The sequence below is a fragment of the Hemiscyllium ocellatum genome, chromosome 22 (assembly GCF_020745735.1).
Source record: "Hemiscyllium ocellatum isolate sHemOce1 chromosome 22, sHemOce1.pat.X.cur, whole genome shotgun sequence".
NCBI classification, from domain to species: Eukaryota; Metazoa; Chordata; class Chondrichthyes; order Orectolobiformes; family Hemiscylliidae; genus Hemiscyllium; species Hemiscyllium ocellatum.
The window spans coordinates 57074139-57094736 of NC_083422.1; the positions used below are offsets into that span (position 1 = coordinate 57074139).

Here is a 20598-nt window from a genome sequence, read left to right on the forward strand (position 1 = left end):
TGATAGTGTTCCAGCCAAAACAGGAGCAAAACTTTTACATACCTCGTAGATGTTTTACTGCCAATAGAGTACACATTTTGTCAAAGCTCAACTCAGTAAACTAGGTGACAGCTACTTGCTGGTTAATTATTCCAGGCAGCGCCGTGACCGATCAGAGTCAACCCACCTGGCTGAAAATTGACACAAAGCCTGGCAGTAAACTGTCAATCATTATTAACTGGTGCATTCCCAATCAGAATTCACCTGCCAACCAATTAGCACTTTCCCCTCGTACAGTATAAATGTTGGTTTCCTGCTAAAGTTGGTATTCTTGCAAATTGTCCTGATGCCTGTAATATAAAGAAAAACTCTGCTTCACAAGTCGCACAACACCAGGTTATTGTCCCTCAGGTTTATTTGAAATCACAAGCTTTCGAAGCGCTGCTCCTTCATCAGAGCACTTCCTCCCACTTCACCTGACGAAGGGGCAGTGCTCCAAAAGCTTGTGATTTAAAATAAACCTGAGGGACAATAACCTGGTGTTGTGTGACTTCTGACTTAGTCCACCCCAGTCCAACACCGTCACCTACACATCATGAAAACCTTCATCACAGTACGTCATTTCTCAACAGTAAATAACTGTACAATGGTTATGTGCACAAAATAGTTAAAATCACCATGGGATAAGTGATAACAAGGCCAATTTCAGAATACTGTGTGCAATTCTTGGTCTCCTTTCTATCAGAAAAATGTTGTGAAACTTGAAAGGATTAAGAAAAAAATTACAAGGATGTTGCCAGGATTGGAGGATTTGAGTTATAGGGAGAAGCTGAATAGACGAGGGCTGTTTTCCCTGGAGTGTTGGAGGCTGAGGGGTGACCTTTATAAAATCATGAGGGGCATAGCTAGCGTGAACAGCCAAAGTCTTTTTCCAAGGGTGGGGGAGTCCAGAATTAGAGGACATAGGTTTGGAGTGAGGGGGGAATATTTAAAAGGCACCTGAGGGGCAACATTTTCACTCAGAGGGTGGTGCGTGTATGGAATGAGCTGCCAGAGGAAGTGGTGGAGGCTGGTACAATGAAAAGGCATCTGGATGGGTATATGAATAGGAAGAGTTTAGAGGGATATGGGCCAAGTGTTGGCAAATGGGATTAGATTAGGTTAGGATATCTGGTCGGCACAGACGAGTTGGACATCTATATGACTCAATGGCACTAATTCTGTTCTAACGCTGTATTTGCTATGACCGAGGGTAAAAAATGAGGTCTGCAGATGCTGGAGATCACAGTTGAAAATGTGTTGCTGGTTAAAGCACAGCAGGTTAGGCAGCATCCAAGGAATGGAAAATTCGACGTTTCGGGCATAAGTGCTCGAAACGTCGAATTTCCCATTCCTTGGATGCTGCCTAACCTGCTGTGCTTTAACCAGCAACACATTTTCAACTTTGCTATGACCGAACTTAGTGAGCAACATTCTGGAGAAGCTTTGTGGTGTGATCTTAACGAGGAGGCTTTGTAATGTTCTCTTTTATCTCTTGGTGGGTTTGAGTTCCTCAGTCAGTTCCCTGTAGCTGGAATGAAAATCTCACGTTGGTGTGTTGGATTGAGTATGGGAAGTAAATGGACTGTACAGAGACCATCTCAAATGGAGATCTGCAGCTTGCTGTGTTCATTGTAAAACATACAGTGATAAGGGGACAGGGGCTGACGGAAATGTAGATACTGAAACACACCAACAGCATGGGACTACAGTGGATGAATACTGTGGTTAGAATCAGCCTGACAACTGTCCCAGTGTTTACTTACACAAGACCTGCAGAACTACATAAAGTGGTCGAAAGCCTCCACGCTGGTGACTATGCAGTAAAACTCTTCTGTCAGCTAACCTCATCAGAATCTGGGTTTAAAATAAACCACAGATGCTGGAGATCTGAAACAAAAACAGGAAGTGTTGGAGAAACTCAGCAGGTCTGGCAGCACTGAAAAGACAGAAAGAGAGAGAAACAGAGCTAACAGCTCGAGTTCAGTCTGACTCCCACTGTTCTGACGAAGGGTCACAGGACTCTGTTGACTCTGCTTTTGTCTCTCCACAGATGTTGCCAAACCTGCTGAGTTTCTGCAGCACTTCCTGCTTTTGTCCCTCATGCACTTATCTGAATTCGCCTTAAAGTCTGATAAAAGAAATGGGGAGCGTAAATGCCAGCACGGAGGGTTAGGGCTGAATGGCTGATTTGTGCTTTCTGTCTAAGGCTCTCTGTGTTGTGGAGGTGTCGGTGTTGGAGTGGGGTGGGCAAGGTCAGAAGTCACACGACACCAGGTTATAGTCCAACAGGTTTATTTGAAATCACAAGCTTTCGGAACGCTGCCCCTTCAGAGCATTTCCCTCTGATTCACCTGTGATTTCAAATAAACCTTTTGGACCGTAACCTGGTGTTGTGTGACTTCTGACCTTGTCTAAGGTTCATGCGAAGGAGGTTAATCAGTGAGGCGTGTGGCGTTGGATCCTCCCTGAAGCTTTGAGCAGTATTGTGGATGGATTTCAGTGCTGGTGCGGTGTCACACAGTTAGACGTCATGTTCCAAAGGTTGGCTGTATGAATCAAACAGAACCGAACTTTGGTTACTGATAAATCGGCAGAACACAGGCCATGCTCAGTCAGTCCCCCTTGTGGATCCAAAACTCAGAACTCAAAACCAAACATCTACTCTTGGTTGTGAGCACCTGGTTGAGCAATATTTGCCAAATAATTATATAGAACATAGAACATAGAAAAATACAGCGCAGTACAGGCCCTTCGGCCCTCGTTGTTGCGCCGACCGAAACCTACCTAATCTACACTAGCCCAATAACCTCCATATGCTTATCCAATGCCCGCTTAAATGACCATAAAGAGGGAGAGTCCACCACTGCTACTGGCAGGGCATTCCATGAACTCACAACTCGCTGAGTAAAGAATCTACCCCTAACATCTATCCTATACCAACCTCCCCTTAATTTAAAGCTGTGTCCCCTAGTAACAGCTGACTCCATACGCGGAAAAAGGTTCTCACTGTCAACCCTATCTAAACCCCTAATTATGGAAATAGCCGGGCTAAAACCCAATGTGAGATAATCAGTCAAGTGCGTGATGTGGCTTAATTAGACTTGCTAAAAGCAGCACCCACTCATGCACAGGGACCCACTTATCTGCTCAAGTCTTGCACCAATTCTCAACTCCTCAGGAACTTTTGGTGCCTAACGTCCTCTGTTGCTTTTACCATGGCAATGTCTTGGCCAATCAGGGTTCAATTGTCAATGCATCAGAACCTATCTCACTGTTGTATGTGGTGGTTGTGATGGGTTGAGATTTGGTATTCTTGCCTGTGTCCTGATATGTAATCTATGTCTCTCTGCTCAGCAACCTTCCTGAAGTTCTTGGGTTAACCCTGCGTATGCTGTGATTCTCCCATTCGCTCCTCACTGTATTATCAATGAGAAATATGCAAGTAGAATTGAGAAAAGACTTTGAAAGATGTTGTGTCTCACTGCACTACCATTCCTCACCTCACAATTGTTTGTCAAGGTTTGGAAAGCACTTCTGATTGATGCATCAAGTAAACATTACCCTTCCTTCCCAGAATGCCGCAGTGCAACCAACTCAGGCGTTTGCACCTTCACTCAGAAACAGTTCCAAAATATAACTCATCTTAAGCTCCTATTCACATTCCAAGGTCCGGTGTTACTAAACAGGGCCCTGTTCTGCCTATTTTGATGAACACAAAAGGTGCCATGCCACAGTTATAAAGAAAAGCAGTGGAGATATCCCTGGCTCCTCATAATGATCCCTTGATCGAACATCACAGAAATGGGTGGTCCTGCTGGTTATCACATTGCTGTCTGTGGGAGCTGGCTGTGCACAAACTGATTGCTGTTTTTCCAACATTACACCAGAGAGCACACTTCACAAAGTGACATTCATTGGCTCTAAGCCCCTCCCTCCCTTTCTCCATCCTTCGTTTCATCCCTTGCTCTACTCTTTCTCCATCACAGGCTCTTCCAAAGTTCAGGCATTGCTTTTCCATCTCGAGCTTCCATCAGTCCCAACCCTAAAATTGGGAAGCGTGTGCAATTGGTCAGTTTACTTGGAGACTCCGTCAACCACGATCGCTCTATCTCGCCCTTTCTCCTGAGCGTGAAGCCTTCCCAAATCCTTCCCTTTGCTCCATGGAAGAGAAGGAGCGGCCCATTGTTTCACCATTGGAGGCCTTGTATTGCACAACACTCAGAAGTAGATGCAAAGCCGAAATCAATAGGTTTTTGATAGGGAAGGGTTGTACCATCCGTGATCTAACTGAGTATTGTCCTGCAGTCTTCCGTCCTTGTGATGTGTGCAGTGCTGTGAAGCTGTTAATAAATTCTAGCCCCTGCTATTTCTTCTCCTGACATTAGCACTGAAAATTAATCTTCCAAACTATATATTTTATCTCTTGTAGATTCATCTGATTACAAGAGGTTCAGTCACAGCGTCTCCAACTACACCACACTCTGGCTGGAGGAGAGTCTTGGCCGTCTTTATGTTGGGGCAAGAGGAGCCATCTTTGCCCTCAACATCAGCAACATTAACGACAGCTCTACGAGAGTGGTGAGGAGCATGGGATTGTCAAAGGGAGGGGATGTTCCGCCCATCAGGCCTGTGCTGGCTCCCAGACAGAGCCCATCTAATAGGCCCCACGCTCCCTGTTCCCAACCCACATCCCTGCAAACGAAGCATCAGTCACCATTCCCTTTCTAAGGTCACCATTGGCTCAGTTCACACTGATCCCCTTCCACAGTGTGAATGGTGAGGTCTATTGGAGGAATACTTTGTCACCCCAGGTAGTGGGGAGTTGGGGGTAGGCATACTGCATTGTTGAGGGGAGTGGAGCAAAGTCCAATGATTCGCTGATTGAGGGTCAGACAGCAGAGTTAATTGCTCCCTCCCCCCCTCCCAGAACACAGCTGCATTTTACTGCTCCCTGCATCCATATACCTTCCATTACAAATTTCTTAGCTCACACTTCCGTTCAAAGCAGCTGGAGCTACGTGTGTCACACCTGTTTTGGTCTGGTCCAATACCTTAAATGCTTCATGTACAGTTTCTGAGTTGGGAGGGAGTCCCATTGGGACCATTACGTTCAATATGAGTGTGATAGCGCCCAGGAGCCGTAAGCTATTCAGTCTACATTGTGGAGATCCTAAAATAGCATTTGTGCAGCATTAACTGTTAAGGATGTGGAAAACAGGCGCATTAAAGAGCAGGGTCAGAGTTTTACACTTTACCCCCATTCCTGGGAGCTGCTGGGGTAAAATCATCCCCTCCCTTCTACCCTGCCTCAATCAGTGTCTCACTGACATTAGTCTGACCACTCATGGCCCAGTTCGAGGAGCTGAAGTGGCCAGTGGATGGAGAGCACTGAGGGGGTAACCCAGGGCTAGCCAGGGCTCAGACTGAGCTGGTGGGCCCCATACATCCAGGTGCACCTCAGTAACCCCCCACCTTGGAATCTGGCCAGGGCCAGGGGACACAGTGTGAGTGGGAGGGTTTCAGGCACTGGGAGGGGCTGCAGGTGTTCAGGACCAGTCTGATACGCGGAGCAGCTGACCCCCGCGATGGGCCTGAGGTAGCCAACAGGCGATGGGGAATGGGGGGGGGGGGGTGGTCGGGTGGGGAAAGCAAGAGGAGAAACCACAGCAGAGAGTCACCGGGGGTGGGAGGTGGGGGGGGAGGGGGGGGGCGGGGGGGGGGGGGAGGTGGGTTACCTAGTGAGAGGTGCTACCTGCTGCTCAGATTGAGTCCTGGGACCTCTGTTTTACGTGGGGAGGATAAACAGATGTTATTTTTAATTCAGTGCAGTGACTTGGGCAGCATTTCTCGCCCATCACTGTCTGTCTGGAGTCACGTGTAGGCCAGGCAGGGTAAGCCTCCTTTCCCGAGAGGACATTTGTGAACCAGATGGGGTTTTCTTTTCATGACTAGCAGCAAAGCTTTCATGGTCAGCGAGCTACTCTCAACACTGGATTTCTCTTCTTCTCAAATTCCACCAATTCCAACCCCCCCCCACCGTCCCCGTCCCCGGAACATCAGTTGGCTCTTGGGCTGAATGATTTGGTGGGATATCACGCGGCTGTCACCCTGGTATAGAAACATTGCTGGGGAAAACCCAAGTGTGGGAAACAGGTCGGAGTTTGGGCTGGACTGGAGTTTGGCGGCATTGGGAGAGACAAGGTCACTTTCACGTAAGGTCAGGAAGGTCAAATGCCACGACTTCCTCCACTCTGACTCCCACTGGCTCAGAGGAAGACTGGTCTTTGGCCCACATTTCCCCCCACCCCACCTCCTTGTTGGACCAGGCAGTGGGATGGGTGCATTTATAGTAAAAAATGAGGTCTGCAGATGCTGGAGATCACAGCTGCAAATGTGTTGCTGGTCAAAGCACAGCAGGCCAGGCAGCATCTCAGGAATAGAGAATTCGGCGTTTCGAGCATAAGCCCTTCATCAGGAATGGTGATCATCCTGATGAAGGGCTTATGCTCGAAACGTCGAATTCTCTATTCCTGAGATGCTGCCTGGCCTGCTGTGCTTTGACCAGCAACACATTTGCAGCTGGGTGCATTTATAGTTCCATTCACCTGTGGGTCAGTGTGAATCCATTCACTGGACAGGCCCCTCTCCACACAAACACCACAGGAGCTCCTCTCCTTGTCAATGCAGCTCTTTGACATTGGTGAGCAGGGAATTGCCCAAATCCTGGAGCTCCCCACGTGGTCCGCAGCTCCCCCGCCCCGAGGTGGTGATGAAGAACGGGGCTCAACTCCATCCCTGCCCCTGCACCAGCTCAGCCTCTCACCTGCTGTCTTTTATTTATTTATGCACAAGGTCTGAATGTTCATTCAAACTCTTGTTTGGTTAACAGATGAACTGGGAAGTGCTGCCAGCCAAACGAAGGGATTGCCTGGAGAAGCGAGGTTTTACTGAGGTATGGGCGATGGACCGACCTGATCCAAACCCGTGCACTAACTCACTCAGAGTCCCATGAACTCATTGTTCCTGCACTCGCCGCTCTACACCAGCTCTACTTCACTCCGACTTGAAAACTTTTAGATTTTGTTTGCTTATTTCTCCATTTTCTGCATCTCCTCCCTACCTCTTAAAGCTTCCACCTCTTTCTCTATAATTATGCTCCTCCAATTCCATCCTCACCTCCCCCACTGTTGATAGCCACGTCTTCAAGCAACAGGTCCGAGACCTTGGAATTCTTTCCACCTTTAAAGTGTGGACTGTGAGTTGTCTGAGTGGGATTATAGAACCTCTACAGTGGGGAAGTAGGCCATTCAGCCCCTTGAGTCCACACCAACCCTCCCAAGGAGAACATCCTACCCAGATCCACCCCACTTCACATGGCCAGTCCACCCTGACCTGCATATCTTCAGACTGTGGGAGGAAACTGGAGCACCTGGAGGAAACCTGCAGATACGAGGGGAGAATGTGCAAACTCCACACAGTCAGTGGCTCAAGGCTGGAATTGAACCCAGATCCTTGGTGCTGTGAGGCAGCAGCACTAACCCTGAGCCACCGTGCTGCTCATGAGTCATTGTGGGTCAGTGTGCCTGATATATCGCTTGGTACCAAATTCTATTGATATGATATCCCTTCGGTGAAGTGCAAATTATTGTTGTTGATAGACTTGAGTGTTTGGGAGATTTAAAGTGAAAGGACCCAGTTGTAAACTTGTGTGTTCTCTCTGCAGATTGACTGTTTTAACTATGTTCGCTTTCTGCAAAGATTCAATAGGACTCATTTATATACCTGTGGGACGTATGCATTTCATCCCCACTGTGCTTATATTGTAAGTATTCCTGAGTTGCCAGCATTGATATTAAAACCGTTCTCCTGTTTTGCATATCTTTTGCAGATGTCTTTATCATTTTGACTTAATTTTTCCCCTCTCCCACTATTAAGGAGATTGAGAATTTTGCATTGTCACCTACCTTCGAGGGGAAAGAGAGATGTCCTTATGACCCCACAGTCGGATACACGGGTCTCATTGTAGGTAAGGAGTAAACATCAGATGCTCTGATAAAACATGTTTGTTATTGAGGTCAGATAAATCTCTGTCTGGCTGGTTCTGTGGAATCATGACATCCAGGCAATGTCTGTCTAACTGGGCTCAAGCTCAGGAAAATCACAGTGAGTTTCTCGAATCTGGGGTTGGGCAGATACTGGAGATCTTTAATGATGACTGAAAATGCTGGAAAGACTCGTCAGATCAGCTGGTGTCTGTGAGGAGAGAAACCAACCTCTGTGTGAAAGGTCACAGGTCACAACATGAACTCTTGTTTCTCTCTTCACAAATGCTGCCAGATTTTGACCAGAGCCAGGCCACGTTGTTTACTTGGACTTTGACAAGGCTGACTGATTAGTAAAGGTAGATCACGTGGGATTCAGGGAGAACTTGTCAATTGAATACAAAATGGGCTCTATGATCGGAGACAGAGAGTGATGGTGGAGAGTTGTTTTTTAGACTGGAGGCCAGCGGTGTTCCACAGGAATCGGTGCTGGGTCATCTTTTTTTAGATTAGATTCCCTACAGTGTGGAAACAGGCCCTTCAGCCCAACAAGTCCACACCGACCCACCGAAGAGTAACCCACCCAGACCCATTTCCCTTTGACTGATGTACCATGTTTGTCATTTCTGTAAATTATTTAGATGCGCATATAGAAGGCATGGTTAGTAAGTTGTGGATGATACCACAATTGCAGGTCCAGGTTGTCCTGCTGTAACACTTATTTCGTTAACGCTAATTTGCTATAACACGATTAACAAACTGGGGACACTTTAAAAGTGTGTATTGGTTATAATGCAATTCCGGCCACATTTATTTAAATGGTTGCTGCTATTATGCAGTTTTCTTATAACACGGGATCTCATGAAAACAGAACTATCGTGTTATAGCAGAACTGACTGTATAGTGGGCAATGAAGAAGGTTATCTAAGATTACACAGAGATCTTGGTTGATTGGGTTGATAGGCTGAGGAGTAGCAGATGGAGTTTAATTTGGATAAATGTGAAATGTTATATTTTGGTAAAACAAGCAGGGGCTGGACTTTCACAATTAAAAGTGAGGCCTTGGGTACTGTTGTCAAACAGAGAGACCTGGGGTTCAGATACATAATTATTTGAAGTTTGTGTCACATAGAAACAGGGTTAAGAAGGTGTCTAGCATGCTTGCTTTCATTGTTCAGACCATTGAGTACAGGAGTTAGACATTGTTTTGAGATTGTACAGGAGGTTGGTGAGGCCTCTTGCAATAGTGTATCCCGTTCTGCTCGCCCTGTTATAGGAAGGATATGATTAATCTGGAGAGGGTTCAGAAAGGTTTAGCAGGATGCTGCTGGGTATGAAAGATTTGAGTTATAAGGTGAGGATGGATAGCCTGGGACTTTTTTCACTGGGTACAGTTACAACATTTAAAAGACATTTGGATAAGTTCCTGAAGAAGAAATATTTGGAAGGGTGTGGGCTAGGAGCAGGCAGGTGGGATTAGTTTATTTTGGGAACACAATTGTCATAGGCTGGTTGCATCGAAGGTTTAGATTCCAAACTATTTGATTCTATGAATCTATGATGAGTGTTTGTTTTTATTCATTCATAAGATGTGAGTATTTCTGACTGGGCGCAGTATTTATTGCCTGTCCCTAATTGCCCCTTGAGAAGGTGAGGGTGAGCTGCCTCCTTGAACCGCTGCAGTCCATGTGCTGTAGGTAGACCCACAATGTCCTTAGGGAGGAAATTCCAAGATTTTGACCCAGAGACAGTGAAGGAATGATGATATATTTCCAAGTCAGGATGGTGAGGGACTCGGAGGGGAACTTACAGGGGGTGGTATTCCCATATATCTGCTGCCCTTGTCCTTCTGGATGGAAGTGGTTGTGGGTTTGGAAGGTGTTGTCTGAGGATCTTTGATGAATTTCTGCAGTGCATCTTGTAAACGGTACACACTGCTGCTACTGAGCGTCGGTGGTGGAGGGAGTGGATGTTTGTGGATGTGGTGCTAATCAAGCGGCTACTTTGTCCCTGGATGGTGTTGAGCTTCCTGAGTGTTGTTGGGGCTGCCCCCATCCAGGCAAGTGGGGAGTATTCCATCACACTCTGGACTTGAATTGAATTTATTGTCATGTGTACCGAGGTACAGTGAAAAGCTTTGTCTTGTGAGCAATACAGGCAGATCAGAGAGTTAAGGAGCATCGATAGTAAGTAATAGGTAAACAGTTGTGCCTTGTAGATGGTGGACAGGCTTTGGAGAGTCAGGAACTGAGTTACTTGCTGCATTATTCCTTGCCTTTGACCTGTTTCCAATATTTTGCTTTCTTGAATTTCTGGTAAGTATTTCCAACTGCAGACTCCCTGCTGCAGGGAGTATAGAGCTTGAAAATTACCCCTAATTCAATCACTGAGGGGATAGATAATTAGCTAAAAGTCTACTGTTTGATTGTGTGGTTTGCAATTCCTCAGTAAAGCTTTTGGTTCAGTTTCATCAAGTCTAGTCATTTCAATGCTGTTGTAACCGTGATTATCTACTTCCTCCTACGCCATGGTAATAGTGAACCTGAACGTTGCTGGAAAGGGAGACAGCTCGTTGAAGCTTGTCATCTGGACACATGCAAGAATGCCAAGTTTCAAAACAATTTACGTTACAGGAAGAAGTGGCACCAACGTTTGGGTGTAGCCATGGGGAATTCTGTAGGCTGATGGCGACTTGCCAACCCAACCAGTCTCAGTGCAAATACAGCCGATGCTGGGAATCAAAACCAGAATGCCGAGACAAAATGCTGAGCAGGTCAGGCAACATCTCTGGGGAGACAGGGAGAGAGAGAGAGAGAGAGAGTTCGTGTTTCAGGTGGATGACCTTCCATCAGAACTGAGAAGAGTTAGAAATAGGATAGGTTTTCAGCAAGTGACAGGGTGCAGGTAGAGCCGAGTGGAAGGTAAAACAAGGTGAAGCCAGCAAAGAATTGTCAGCACAGGGCAGTGGGAATGGGAAGCTACAGAGTAGATGTGAGGAAGTTGTTTCCATTGGTAAGAGAGACTAGGATCCGAGGGTATAGCCTTAGAGTAAAAGGAAAACCCTTTAGATGGAGATAAGGAAAAACATCATCAGCCAGAGAGTGGGCAGTCTATGGCATTCACTGCCACAGGAGGCTGTGGAGGCCGGGTCATTGAGTCTATTTAAGATGGAGATAGATAATCAAGGGGATCAAAGGTTATGGGGAGAAAGCGGGAAAATGGGGTTGACAAACTTATCAGCCATGATTGAATGGCAGAGCAGACTCGATGGGCTGAATGGCCTAATTTCTGCTCCGATGGCTTATGGTCTTACATGATGTGTCTGACAAACAATGACACCATGAGGCAGAGCTGTCCTAAGTGAGATTGAAATAAAGCTGATGTATCAGGCACGGTTACATTGCAATGGACGGTCCCTATGTCTCCAAACCAGAAACTTTGGGATCATATCCCACTGTAGTAGCTAGTGGCTGTGGGATATTTGTTCCTGGTGCTGTTTTAAGACTCAATCATGAATTTGCAAAGGCTTTGACCGTGCAGGTGATAAAAGCAGAAGTGATGTTGGGTGATAGAGAGGGTGTCCTTCATTCTCTGGAATGTGTCATGATCCTATCCAAAAAACACAAACTATGGAAACCAATGTATGAGCACCTGCCATGCCTACCTCGAGATGTGGGAAGTCATTGAATGAAACAAGGTCACCTCTCAGCGATAACCTTCTTCACTGTAGCTGCATGTGAAAACAAGTTGAACTTACTGCTAATCAGTCCAATTGTTCAGCGTGTTCTGTAACCCGAATAATTCACAGTTCTGATGAAGGCTCACTGGACTCGAAATGTTAACTGTTTCTCCCTCCAAGCATTCTGCCAGGCTTGCTGAGTTTCTCCAACACTCTCTTGTTTCACATTTCCAACATCCGCATTTTGCTTTGATTCAAAATGTTGAATAAGCAGCCTTTTGCATGGAAATCTTTTTTGTTAAATGATCTTCAAAAACTGGTCACTCAATGACTGAGGAAGGTAATGGCTTGTAGGAAAAGGACAAGACTATTAATTTATCACCAGGAGTGCCTTGAATTGTTTCATCACATATCTGTCGTGGATTGGACCAGTGATCATTCTGAGCTCTGACCCCACTATGACAACGTATAAATCGCATTTCCAACAAACCTGGTCATTGCAGGCTGGTGTAAGGAACAACAATCTCAAAAGTTGCTGAATTGAATCATAGAATCCCCACAGTGTGGCCCTTCAGCCCAACAAGTCCACACTGACCCTCTGAAGAGGAACCCACCCAGATCCATTCCCCTCCCCGAATACTCTACACTTACCCCTGACTAATGCACCTAACCTACACATCCCTGAACACTATGGGCAAGTTAGCATGGCCAATTCACATAGGCTGCACATCTGTGGGCTGTGGGAGGAAACTGGAGCACTCGGAGGAAACCCACACAGACACGAGAAGAATGTGCAAAGTCCACAGAGACAGTTGCCTGAGGCTGGAATCGAACCTAGCTCCCTGGTGCTATGAGGCAGCCCTGCTAACCACTGAGCCATGATGCTGAATTCACATACGTTGCTGTGAATGTGTTACTGACTCACTTCAGGGACTGGGATTTTTGGCCCTTTCCTGGTTTAGGATTATGGGTGACTCGAGGTCCCCGTCAGTGCCCTCTGAATTGGCAGAACAACACACACTGTTGTTAAACCACTCGCCACCATTGGGATCCTCGGGAAACATAGCCATCTCGAGATTCTGAGAATGTTTGCTGCAGGGAACATCTTAAAGAACAAAAACAGAAAATGCTGGAGAAACACGGTAGGTCTGGCAGCATATGTGGAGACAAAGTAGAGTTAATGTTTTGCACCCAGTGCTTAGTATCGACTCTATTTTCTTTCCCCACGGAAGCTGCCAGACCTGCTGAGTTTCTCCAGCACTTTCTGGTTTTGTTTCTGATTTATAGCATCTGCAGCTTTTGGCTTCTTTTGTTCATTGTTACACTTTAGGGAACGTGTCCAATGGTGATGTAATTGTAACATCACTGAGCCAGCAATCCAGAACCCAAGACTAATGCTTTAGAACTGGGTTCAAATAAAAAAAAACACCATCCTTCTGGTGTCGATTGTCAGTTGTAAAAACCCATCTGGTTCATGAATGTCCTTCAGGGAAGGAAATCTGCCGTCCTTACCTGGCCTGGCCTACATGTGACTCCAGACCCAGAGCAACGTGATTGATTCTTAACTGCTCTCTGTACAATAAATACTGGCCTAGCTGGTGTCAAAACGCATGGTGCTGGAAAAGCATAGCAGGTCTGGCAGCATCCAAGAAGCAGGGGATGAAGGGCTCATGCCTGAAATGTTGACTCTCCTGCTCCTAGGATGCTGCCTGACCTGCTGTGCTTTTCCAGCGCCACACGTTTAGACTCTGACTCCCCAGCATCTGCAGTCCTCACTTTCTCCTAGTCAGTGTCACCCATGAAAGATGGAAAGACTCTGCTGCATTTCACCTATTTTTTAATTCTTAGTCAACATCCGCAGATAACTGTGTCCCTGGATTAGCAACCAGTTTGGTTGGAAAGTCTTCACAATTTCTCATCATTATCTTGAAGAGGCCAATCACCTCCTCATGGAAGTAACAGTGTAGAGCTCCCTGAAGTTTCTCTCATATATCGCTGAAAGCCAAAAATATTGCTGTTGTTCTTGAGGGTGGTTGTGCGCATCTGAATTTGCTTTTAAGTTTGTAGCAGAGACTTTTCAGGTGAACGACTCAACCTCCATCATCTGCTCCCCTGACAGACAATAACATCTACACTGCTACGCTGTATGGATTCCATGGTAAATTGGCAGACATAAAGAGGAACTTTCAAAAGCGTTCCCTCAAGATGGATGATTCCCTCCCTTACTCACTGAATGGTAAGGAAAATAATTCACTTCTTCAATTGTAATCCGGCTGAGACAAGCTGTCCTGGAGTGAAGTTGATGGCTCTCAATGTTAGCCCCAGGGTAACGCTCAAGCTCCTCCTCCCCTTTGTTGTAAAAGGAGACTTGAGTTAAGATGGGGAACCACACCTTAGGGAGGATAGATTATCTTTGGAGGGACTACAGTGTACGTTTACAAGAAAGACTTCAGGGATTCAGTAATGAGGGAAGATTATACAAACCGGGCGTATTTTCTCTAGAAGTCAGAAGGTTAAGGGGCGATCTGGTCAAAGTGTTCAATCTATTCAAAGCTCGCTAAAGATAAACTATTTCTACTGGTGGGGGATTCTAGAACCGGGAGCATAGTCTGAGAATTAGGGCCAGAGCATTCAGGAGAGATGTTCGGAAACACTTCTACACACAAAGGGTGGGAGATATTTGAAACTCTCTTCCCTAAATGGCAGTGGATGCTGGATCAGTTGTTAGTTTTAAATCTGAGAGAGATAAATTATTGTTAAGCAAACGGTGGCACAGTGGTTAGCACTGCTGCCTCACAGCGCCTGTAGACCTGGGTTCAATTCCCGACTCAGGCGACTGACTGTGTGGAGTTTGCACGTTCTCCCCGTGTCTGCGTGGGTTTCCTCCGGGTGCTCCGGTTTCCTCCCACAGTCACAAAGCTGTGCGGGTCAGGTGAATTGGCCAAGCTAAATTGCCCGTAGTGTTAGGTAAGGGGTAAATGTAGGGGTATGGGTGGGTTGAGCTTCGGCGGGTTGGTGTGGACTTGTTGGGCCGAAGGGCCTGTTTCCACACTGTAAGTCTAATCTAATCTAAGTATGAAGGGATGTGGACCAAAGGCAGGCCGATGGAGTTAGGCCACAAATCAGCCAAGATCTCATTGAATGGTGGGACAGGCTGGAGGGGCTGAATGGCCGTTCAGATCTCCGACGACTAAAGGGTGGCTCAATCTGTCTAATGGTCATTCACTTACTTGAGAAGAAAATCTGACATCCTCCCAGGATCTGGTCTACATGGGACTGACTCTTAACTGCTGTGTGGAGTGGTCCAGAAAGCCACTGTAGGACACATGGAGAAGGATGGGAAAGGGCCAGTCATGACCGCAATTCAAGAAAGAATGTTGGAATTAAATTGCTCCATGTTTACAAGATAAACTTTCCTGTTGTCACGTTGAGTGCAAAGTTTAAGGGCCCTAGGATCTGAAAGTTAAAGCAGAATGCTTTAGAAGAGATCAGTCAGCCCCTGGATGGGGGAGAAAGGGTTAACCGCAGCAACTCCTTCCCCAGCATGTTTTCAAAGATTGTGGAGTGTTCGGTTTGGATGCCTTTATTTTTGTCAGCTTTTCATGAATCTCTGGAGTTCTGCACCCACAGCGCTGTGGCTGCTTTATTGATGAATATACTTATAAATCTAAAGAGGAGATAGATAGGTTTTTAATGAGTGATGGGGTGAGGGGTTACGGAGAGTGTGCACAAAAGTGGAGATGAGGCCTAGATGAGATCAGTCATGATGGTATTGAATGGCAGAGCTGGCCCGAGGGGCTGAATGGCCTCCTCCTTCTCCTAGCTCTTACCTTGCCACATTCATGGTCATGTAGTAGTAAAAAGTGAGGTCTGTAGATGCGTTGCTGGTTAGGCAGCATCCAAGGAACAGGAAATTCAACATTTCAGGCCAGAGCCCTTCATCAGGAATGCTAACATGCCAGGAGTGGGATTCGAACCCACGCCTCCAGAGGAGACTGCGACCTGAATGCAGTGCCTTAGACCGCTCGGCCATTCTGACTACATGTTTGAAAGGCTTTTTTCAGTTTCTATAAAGACAATCAAATGTCTGACTTGTATTTTTCTTTGTTTTTTATCGCAATGCTGCTGCGAGTTATCATAACACTATTCCTCACGCCAGCAGGGTACCTCCACAGTGGGTTGCTATGGTTTTGCAGTCATTCACGGTCATGACAGACAGAATTTGGCCTCTCAGGTAACAAGAGGCAGTGGGCAGGAAAATGGAAGTAATACAGAAGATGGGCCAAGATCCCATTGAGAGCTAGAATAGGATCGACGGGACAAAGGGCCTTGATGGGTTTGACTCATTGCTGTGTCCCCCTTTGTAGATGTAACCTTTATCGACTCGGTCTTGGTGACGGAAAGTGTCAACAGCTCTGTGGGAGATGACGACAAGATTTATTTCTTTTTCACGGAGAAACTGAACGAAGAGAACGCGTTTAACGGGAAGCTGCAAGTCACAAGGGTGGCTCGTGTCTGTAAGGTAAGAAGGCTTCAGAGCTCTGTGCTCGCGCGCGCGCGTGTGTGTATGCGCCTGTGTGCGAGTGTGTGTGTGGGTGTGTATATATGAGTGCGCGCGCATGTGTGCACATGTGCCTGTGTGTGTGTGCATGTGTGTGCGTGGATCTGCATGTCTGAGTATGTATGTGTGCACGGGTACATGTCCGTGTGCATGTGTTTACATATGTGTGTGTGCATGCATGTTTGTGTCCCGTGTGTGTCCGTGTGTGTGTGTGCGTGCAAAAATGCACAGGCCAGAAGATTGTTGTGGGATGCAGGTGAGAAACAGAAATCCTATCTGTTTATTTCCATTGGCAGAACTGCAAAGTAGCAGCATTAAATAGCAAATTTATTTCACTGATTAAGCAAGATAAAAAAGTTCCTGAATGTGCAAGGAATATCTTGCAGGTAAAAAGTAAACTCATCCTGGGTTACCAGACCATGAAACTGCTCCCTCATGATAGAGAGAGAACCAGATATCTGGTGGTGAATTTAACCTGAGGGTTACCACCCCTCCGACCGGGGGGAGGTTGAGGAAGAGAATCCTTCATGGTAACCCTCGCTGGTGTGAGAATTCAACCCATGTCATTGGGGTGACTCTGCATCACAAACCAGCAGTCCAACCAACTGAGCTAAACTGACCAAAAAGAAAATCCAAAGACCTGCAGATGCTGAAAATTTGAAACAAAACCAGAAATCGCTGGAGAAACTCCAAATTGAAGAAGGGTCACTGGGTTCAAAATGAAAGCTCTATTTCTCCGTCCACAGATTGTTGCCAGACCTGCTGAGTTTCTCCAGCAGCTGTTGTTTTTGTGAGCTAAACTGATCCCTATCTTAGTTTTACTGTCGTCCAGCAATCATAAAGTGCAGCCTGTTATTGGGTTTACTGTATTTCCTGCTGGCTAAGGAATGTTCATGGATCATTGCTTTCATGTGGATTTTGCAAGATGGTGGAATTCTCGGTGTTCACAAAAGGTTTTGCTGTGCCACTTGGTGTGAGCATCGCTATGTAAGAACCCTCCGTCAGGGAGTAGATTAGAATAGCTCACTAAAGAGGAAGGTATGGCCTGTTATGGGGGGAGAGAGAGGATGGCCCCTTCATTCCCCTGCTTCCTGCTTCCATCCATCTTGTCAGATTTCAGTTGTACCACCTCCCAACCTAAATCGTCAGTTTCTCCACACTTTGTAATTCCTTACTTCCCTCAATGTGTCCTCCCTCCGGGGAATAGAACATAGAACATAGAAAGTACAGCACAGAACAGGCCCTTTGGCCCACGATGTTGTGCTGAGGTTTAATCCTAATGTAAAATATAGTAACTTAACCTGCGCACCCCTCAACTCACTGCTATCCATGTGCATGTCCAGCAGTCGCTTAAATGTCCCCAGCTGGCAAAGCATTCCATGCATTTACAACTCTCTGTGTAAAGACCCTACCTCTGATTTCTCCTTTATACCTTCCTCCTAATATCTTAAAACTATGACCCTTCATGCCAGTCAGTCCTGCCCTGGGTAAACATCTCTGGCTATTAACTATCCTTGTCTTTCATTACCTTGAATACCTCGATCAGGTCACCTCTCTTCCTCCTCCTCTCCAGAGAGGAAAGTCCGAGCTTAGTCAACCTCGCTTCATAAGACAAGCCCTCCAGTCCAGGCAGCATCCTGGTAAACCTTCTTTGCACCCTCTCCAAAGTCTTTGTAAGATCTAACAGCTGGAGGCGGAATGCTAGCAATGGGGAAGGCCACTGGGATGTGGAGAAATGTCTCCATCCGGGGAGTGGTGAGCCTGTGGAACTCTGTGCGGTTGAGCAAAATATTGAACGTTTTTAAGAAGGAGCTAGATATAGTTTTGGAGTCATAGAGGCATACAGCACAGAAACCGGCCCTTCGCTCCAACCTGTCCGTGCTGACCAGACATCCCAATCTGACCTCGCCCCATTTGCCAGCATATCCCTCTAAAACACTAAAGGAATTAAACGTTATGGAGAAAAAGTGAGACCAGGGACTGAGTTGGATGATCAGCCATGATCATTCAGAATGGTGCAGCAGATCTGAAGGGCCAAATGGCTTACTCCTGCTCCTACCCTCTCAGTCTTAATCGCTGAGGAATAAGAAGCAGAGTAGGTGGGTGACTGGGGTCTGTTTCTATCTGGAAGGATTCGTTTCACTGGGCTTGATGGCCATCTTACCAGTGCCCTATTTTGTATGTACAAACCTTGAGCTTAATTCTTTAATAAAATGAAATAAATCAAAGTTGCTTGAAATCTGAAACAAAAACAGAAAGTATTGAAGAAACTCAATAGGTCTAGCAGCATCTTTAGAGAGAAAAACAGAGTTATGCTTTGAGTCCAGTGATCCTTGAAAAACACACATATACACAAACATACCCCAGATAACGGGACAATTTGATTTCTCTCTTAAAATTTAAATTTGGAGAAAAGTACAGCTAATAATTAGTTCTTAGAAAGAAGGGATATGATGTTTGTCAGCCTGGCATTCTTAATGATCATTGGAGTAAAAAATGAGGTCTGCAGATGCTGGAGATCACAGCTGAAAATGTGTTGCTGGTTAAAGCACAGCAGGTTAGGCAGCATCTCAGGAATAGGGAATTCGACGTTTCGAGCATAAGCCCTTCATCAGGAATGTTGGCTTATGCTCGAAATGTCGAATTCCCTATTCCTGAGATGCTGCCTAACCTGCTGTGCTTTAACCAGCAACACATTTTCAGCTAATGATCGTTGGACACATGCAGTTGTTTCTGGGGTCTTCGCAGTCACAGCTCTTTCCAGAAATCATCCAGGTGATACAGGGTTCGGACTAGAATCACAGCAAAGATATTTCAGAAAGGCAAAGAGATGAGCTAGCTGCAAATGTGTTGCTGGTCAAAGCGCAGCAGGCCAGGCAGCATCTCAGGAATAGAGAATTCGACGTTTTGAGCATAAGCCCTTCATCAGGAAAGTTTCCTGATGAAGGGCTTATGCTCGAAACGTCGAATTCTCTATTCCTGAGATGCTGCCTGGCCTGCTGTGCTTTGACCAGCAACACATTTGCAGCTGTGATCTCCAGCATCTGCAGACCTCATTTTTTACAAAGAGATGAGCTAGACAGCCTCTCCCTCAGAAATCTTATTTTCCTAACTAACATTCTAAACAACAAACACGACAGCCCTAAGACAGGGCGACTCAGTGGTTAGCACTGCTGCCTCACAGCATCAGGAATCTGAGTTTGATTTCTGCCTTGGACGACTGTCTGTGTGGAGTTTGCACATTCTCCCCGTGTCTGCGTGGGTTTCCTCTGGGTGCTCCAGTTTCCTCACACAGTCCAAAGATGTGCAGGTCAGGTGAATTGGCCATGGGAAGTGTAGGGTTACAGGGCTAACATAGGAGGATGTGTTTGTGTAGGATGCTATTCAGAGGGTCAGTATGGGCTGAATGGCCTGCTTCCACACTAGGGATTCTATGATAAAACCGAGACAGGTGATTTGTAAGAAAAGGTCATGAAATGAATAATTTCCCACAGGTACATTTTTAAAATAATTCTTGCATTGGCCAAAAAAAATCGTTCATAATAGACCTGAGTGCTCAATGTGGTTCTGCGACATTACATTGCCTTGTCCACTAAGGGAGGCCCAAATCCATTTAGAATGATCAACTCCAGTTAAAATAGCAATAGTTTGGGATCACTAGGTATGAGGATAGGACAGGAATGCTGGGTGTACCGATGCTAATCCATGATCTGAATGAATCACGGAAGTGGCTGTAAGCCCAGATGGGTGACTCCTGGTCTGATTCCTTACATTCTAACTGTTCTTAGTGTTTCAGGGTGATGATCTTTCTGCAAGCTTTGAGAGATCTGAAACGTTAGCCCTGTTTCCCCTTTCTTGGACACAGCTGAGCGTTTCCAGCATTTTCTGTTGTGATTTTGGATTTCCAGCATCTGCAGCTATTAACATGAGCTAATATTCTAACCCGTAGTTCTCAGGCTTATATCTAACCTTGGTGATGGTGGCGCAGTTTATTGTTTGACATGTTTCATCATCAATCAATTCAATAAAAGCAATTTATGGTTTCATTGAATACATTCCTCAGGAACTCATATTTCTTCTGATTTTTCTGGGGATTGAATTACTGCCGGTTTGTACATGATCAGTCCCTTGCAGAGTATTCGCTGTGTAATAAAACTGGGTCTGATATTAAAAAATGTTGAGAATCAACTGCAGTCTGTTGGCTGTTAAATGTCATGGAGACAAGAGTTCTACCAAGGGCATACAGGGATACAAGTCACTCTGAAGAAAACATGTTTGAAATACAATTGTCACAT

General features: G+C 46.0%; 1 protein-coding gene and 1 non-coding gene across 3 annotated transcripts in view; one reads left to right on the top strand and one right to left on the bottom strand.

Moving 5' to 3' along the window:
• The window catches only part of sema4gb (sema domain, immunoglobulin domain (Ig), transmembrane domain (TM) and short cytoplasmic domain, (semaphorin) 4Gb), a 173563-nt gene that overhangs the window by 93277 nt on the left and 59688 nt on the right, over positions 1-20598 (top strand). For both annotated transcript variants that reach the window (XM_060842255.1, XM_060842256.1), the window contains exons 3-8: positions 4451-4599; positions 6911-6973; positions 7745-7843; positions 7957-8047; positions 13862-13978; positions 16110-16264. In XM_060842255.1, coding sequence (XP_060698238.1) covers positions 4451-4599; positions 6911-6973; positions 7745-7843; positions 7957-8047; positions 13862-13978; positions 16110-16264 — 674 coding nt within the window. The remainder of the gene's footprint in view (positions 1-4450; positions 4600-6910; positions 6974-7744; positions 7844-7956; positions 8048-13861; positions 13979-16109; positions 16265-20598) is intronic.
• trnal-cag (transfer RNA leucine (anticodon CAG)) lies at positions 15699-15781 on the bottom strand. Its single transcript has one exon. It is a non-coding gene; the product is annotated as a tRNA-Leu (tRNA).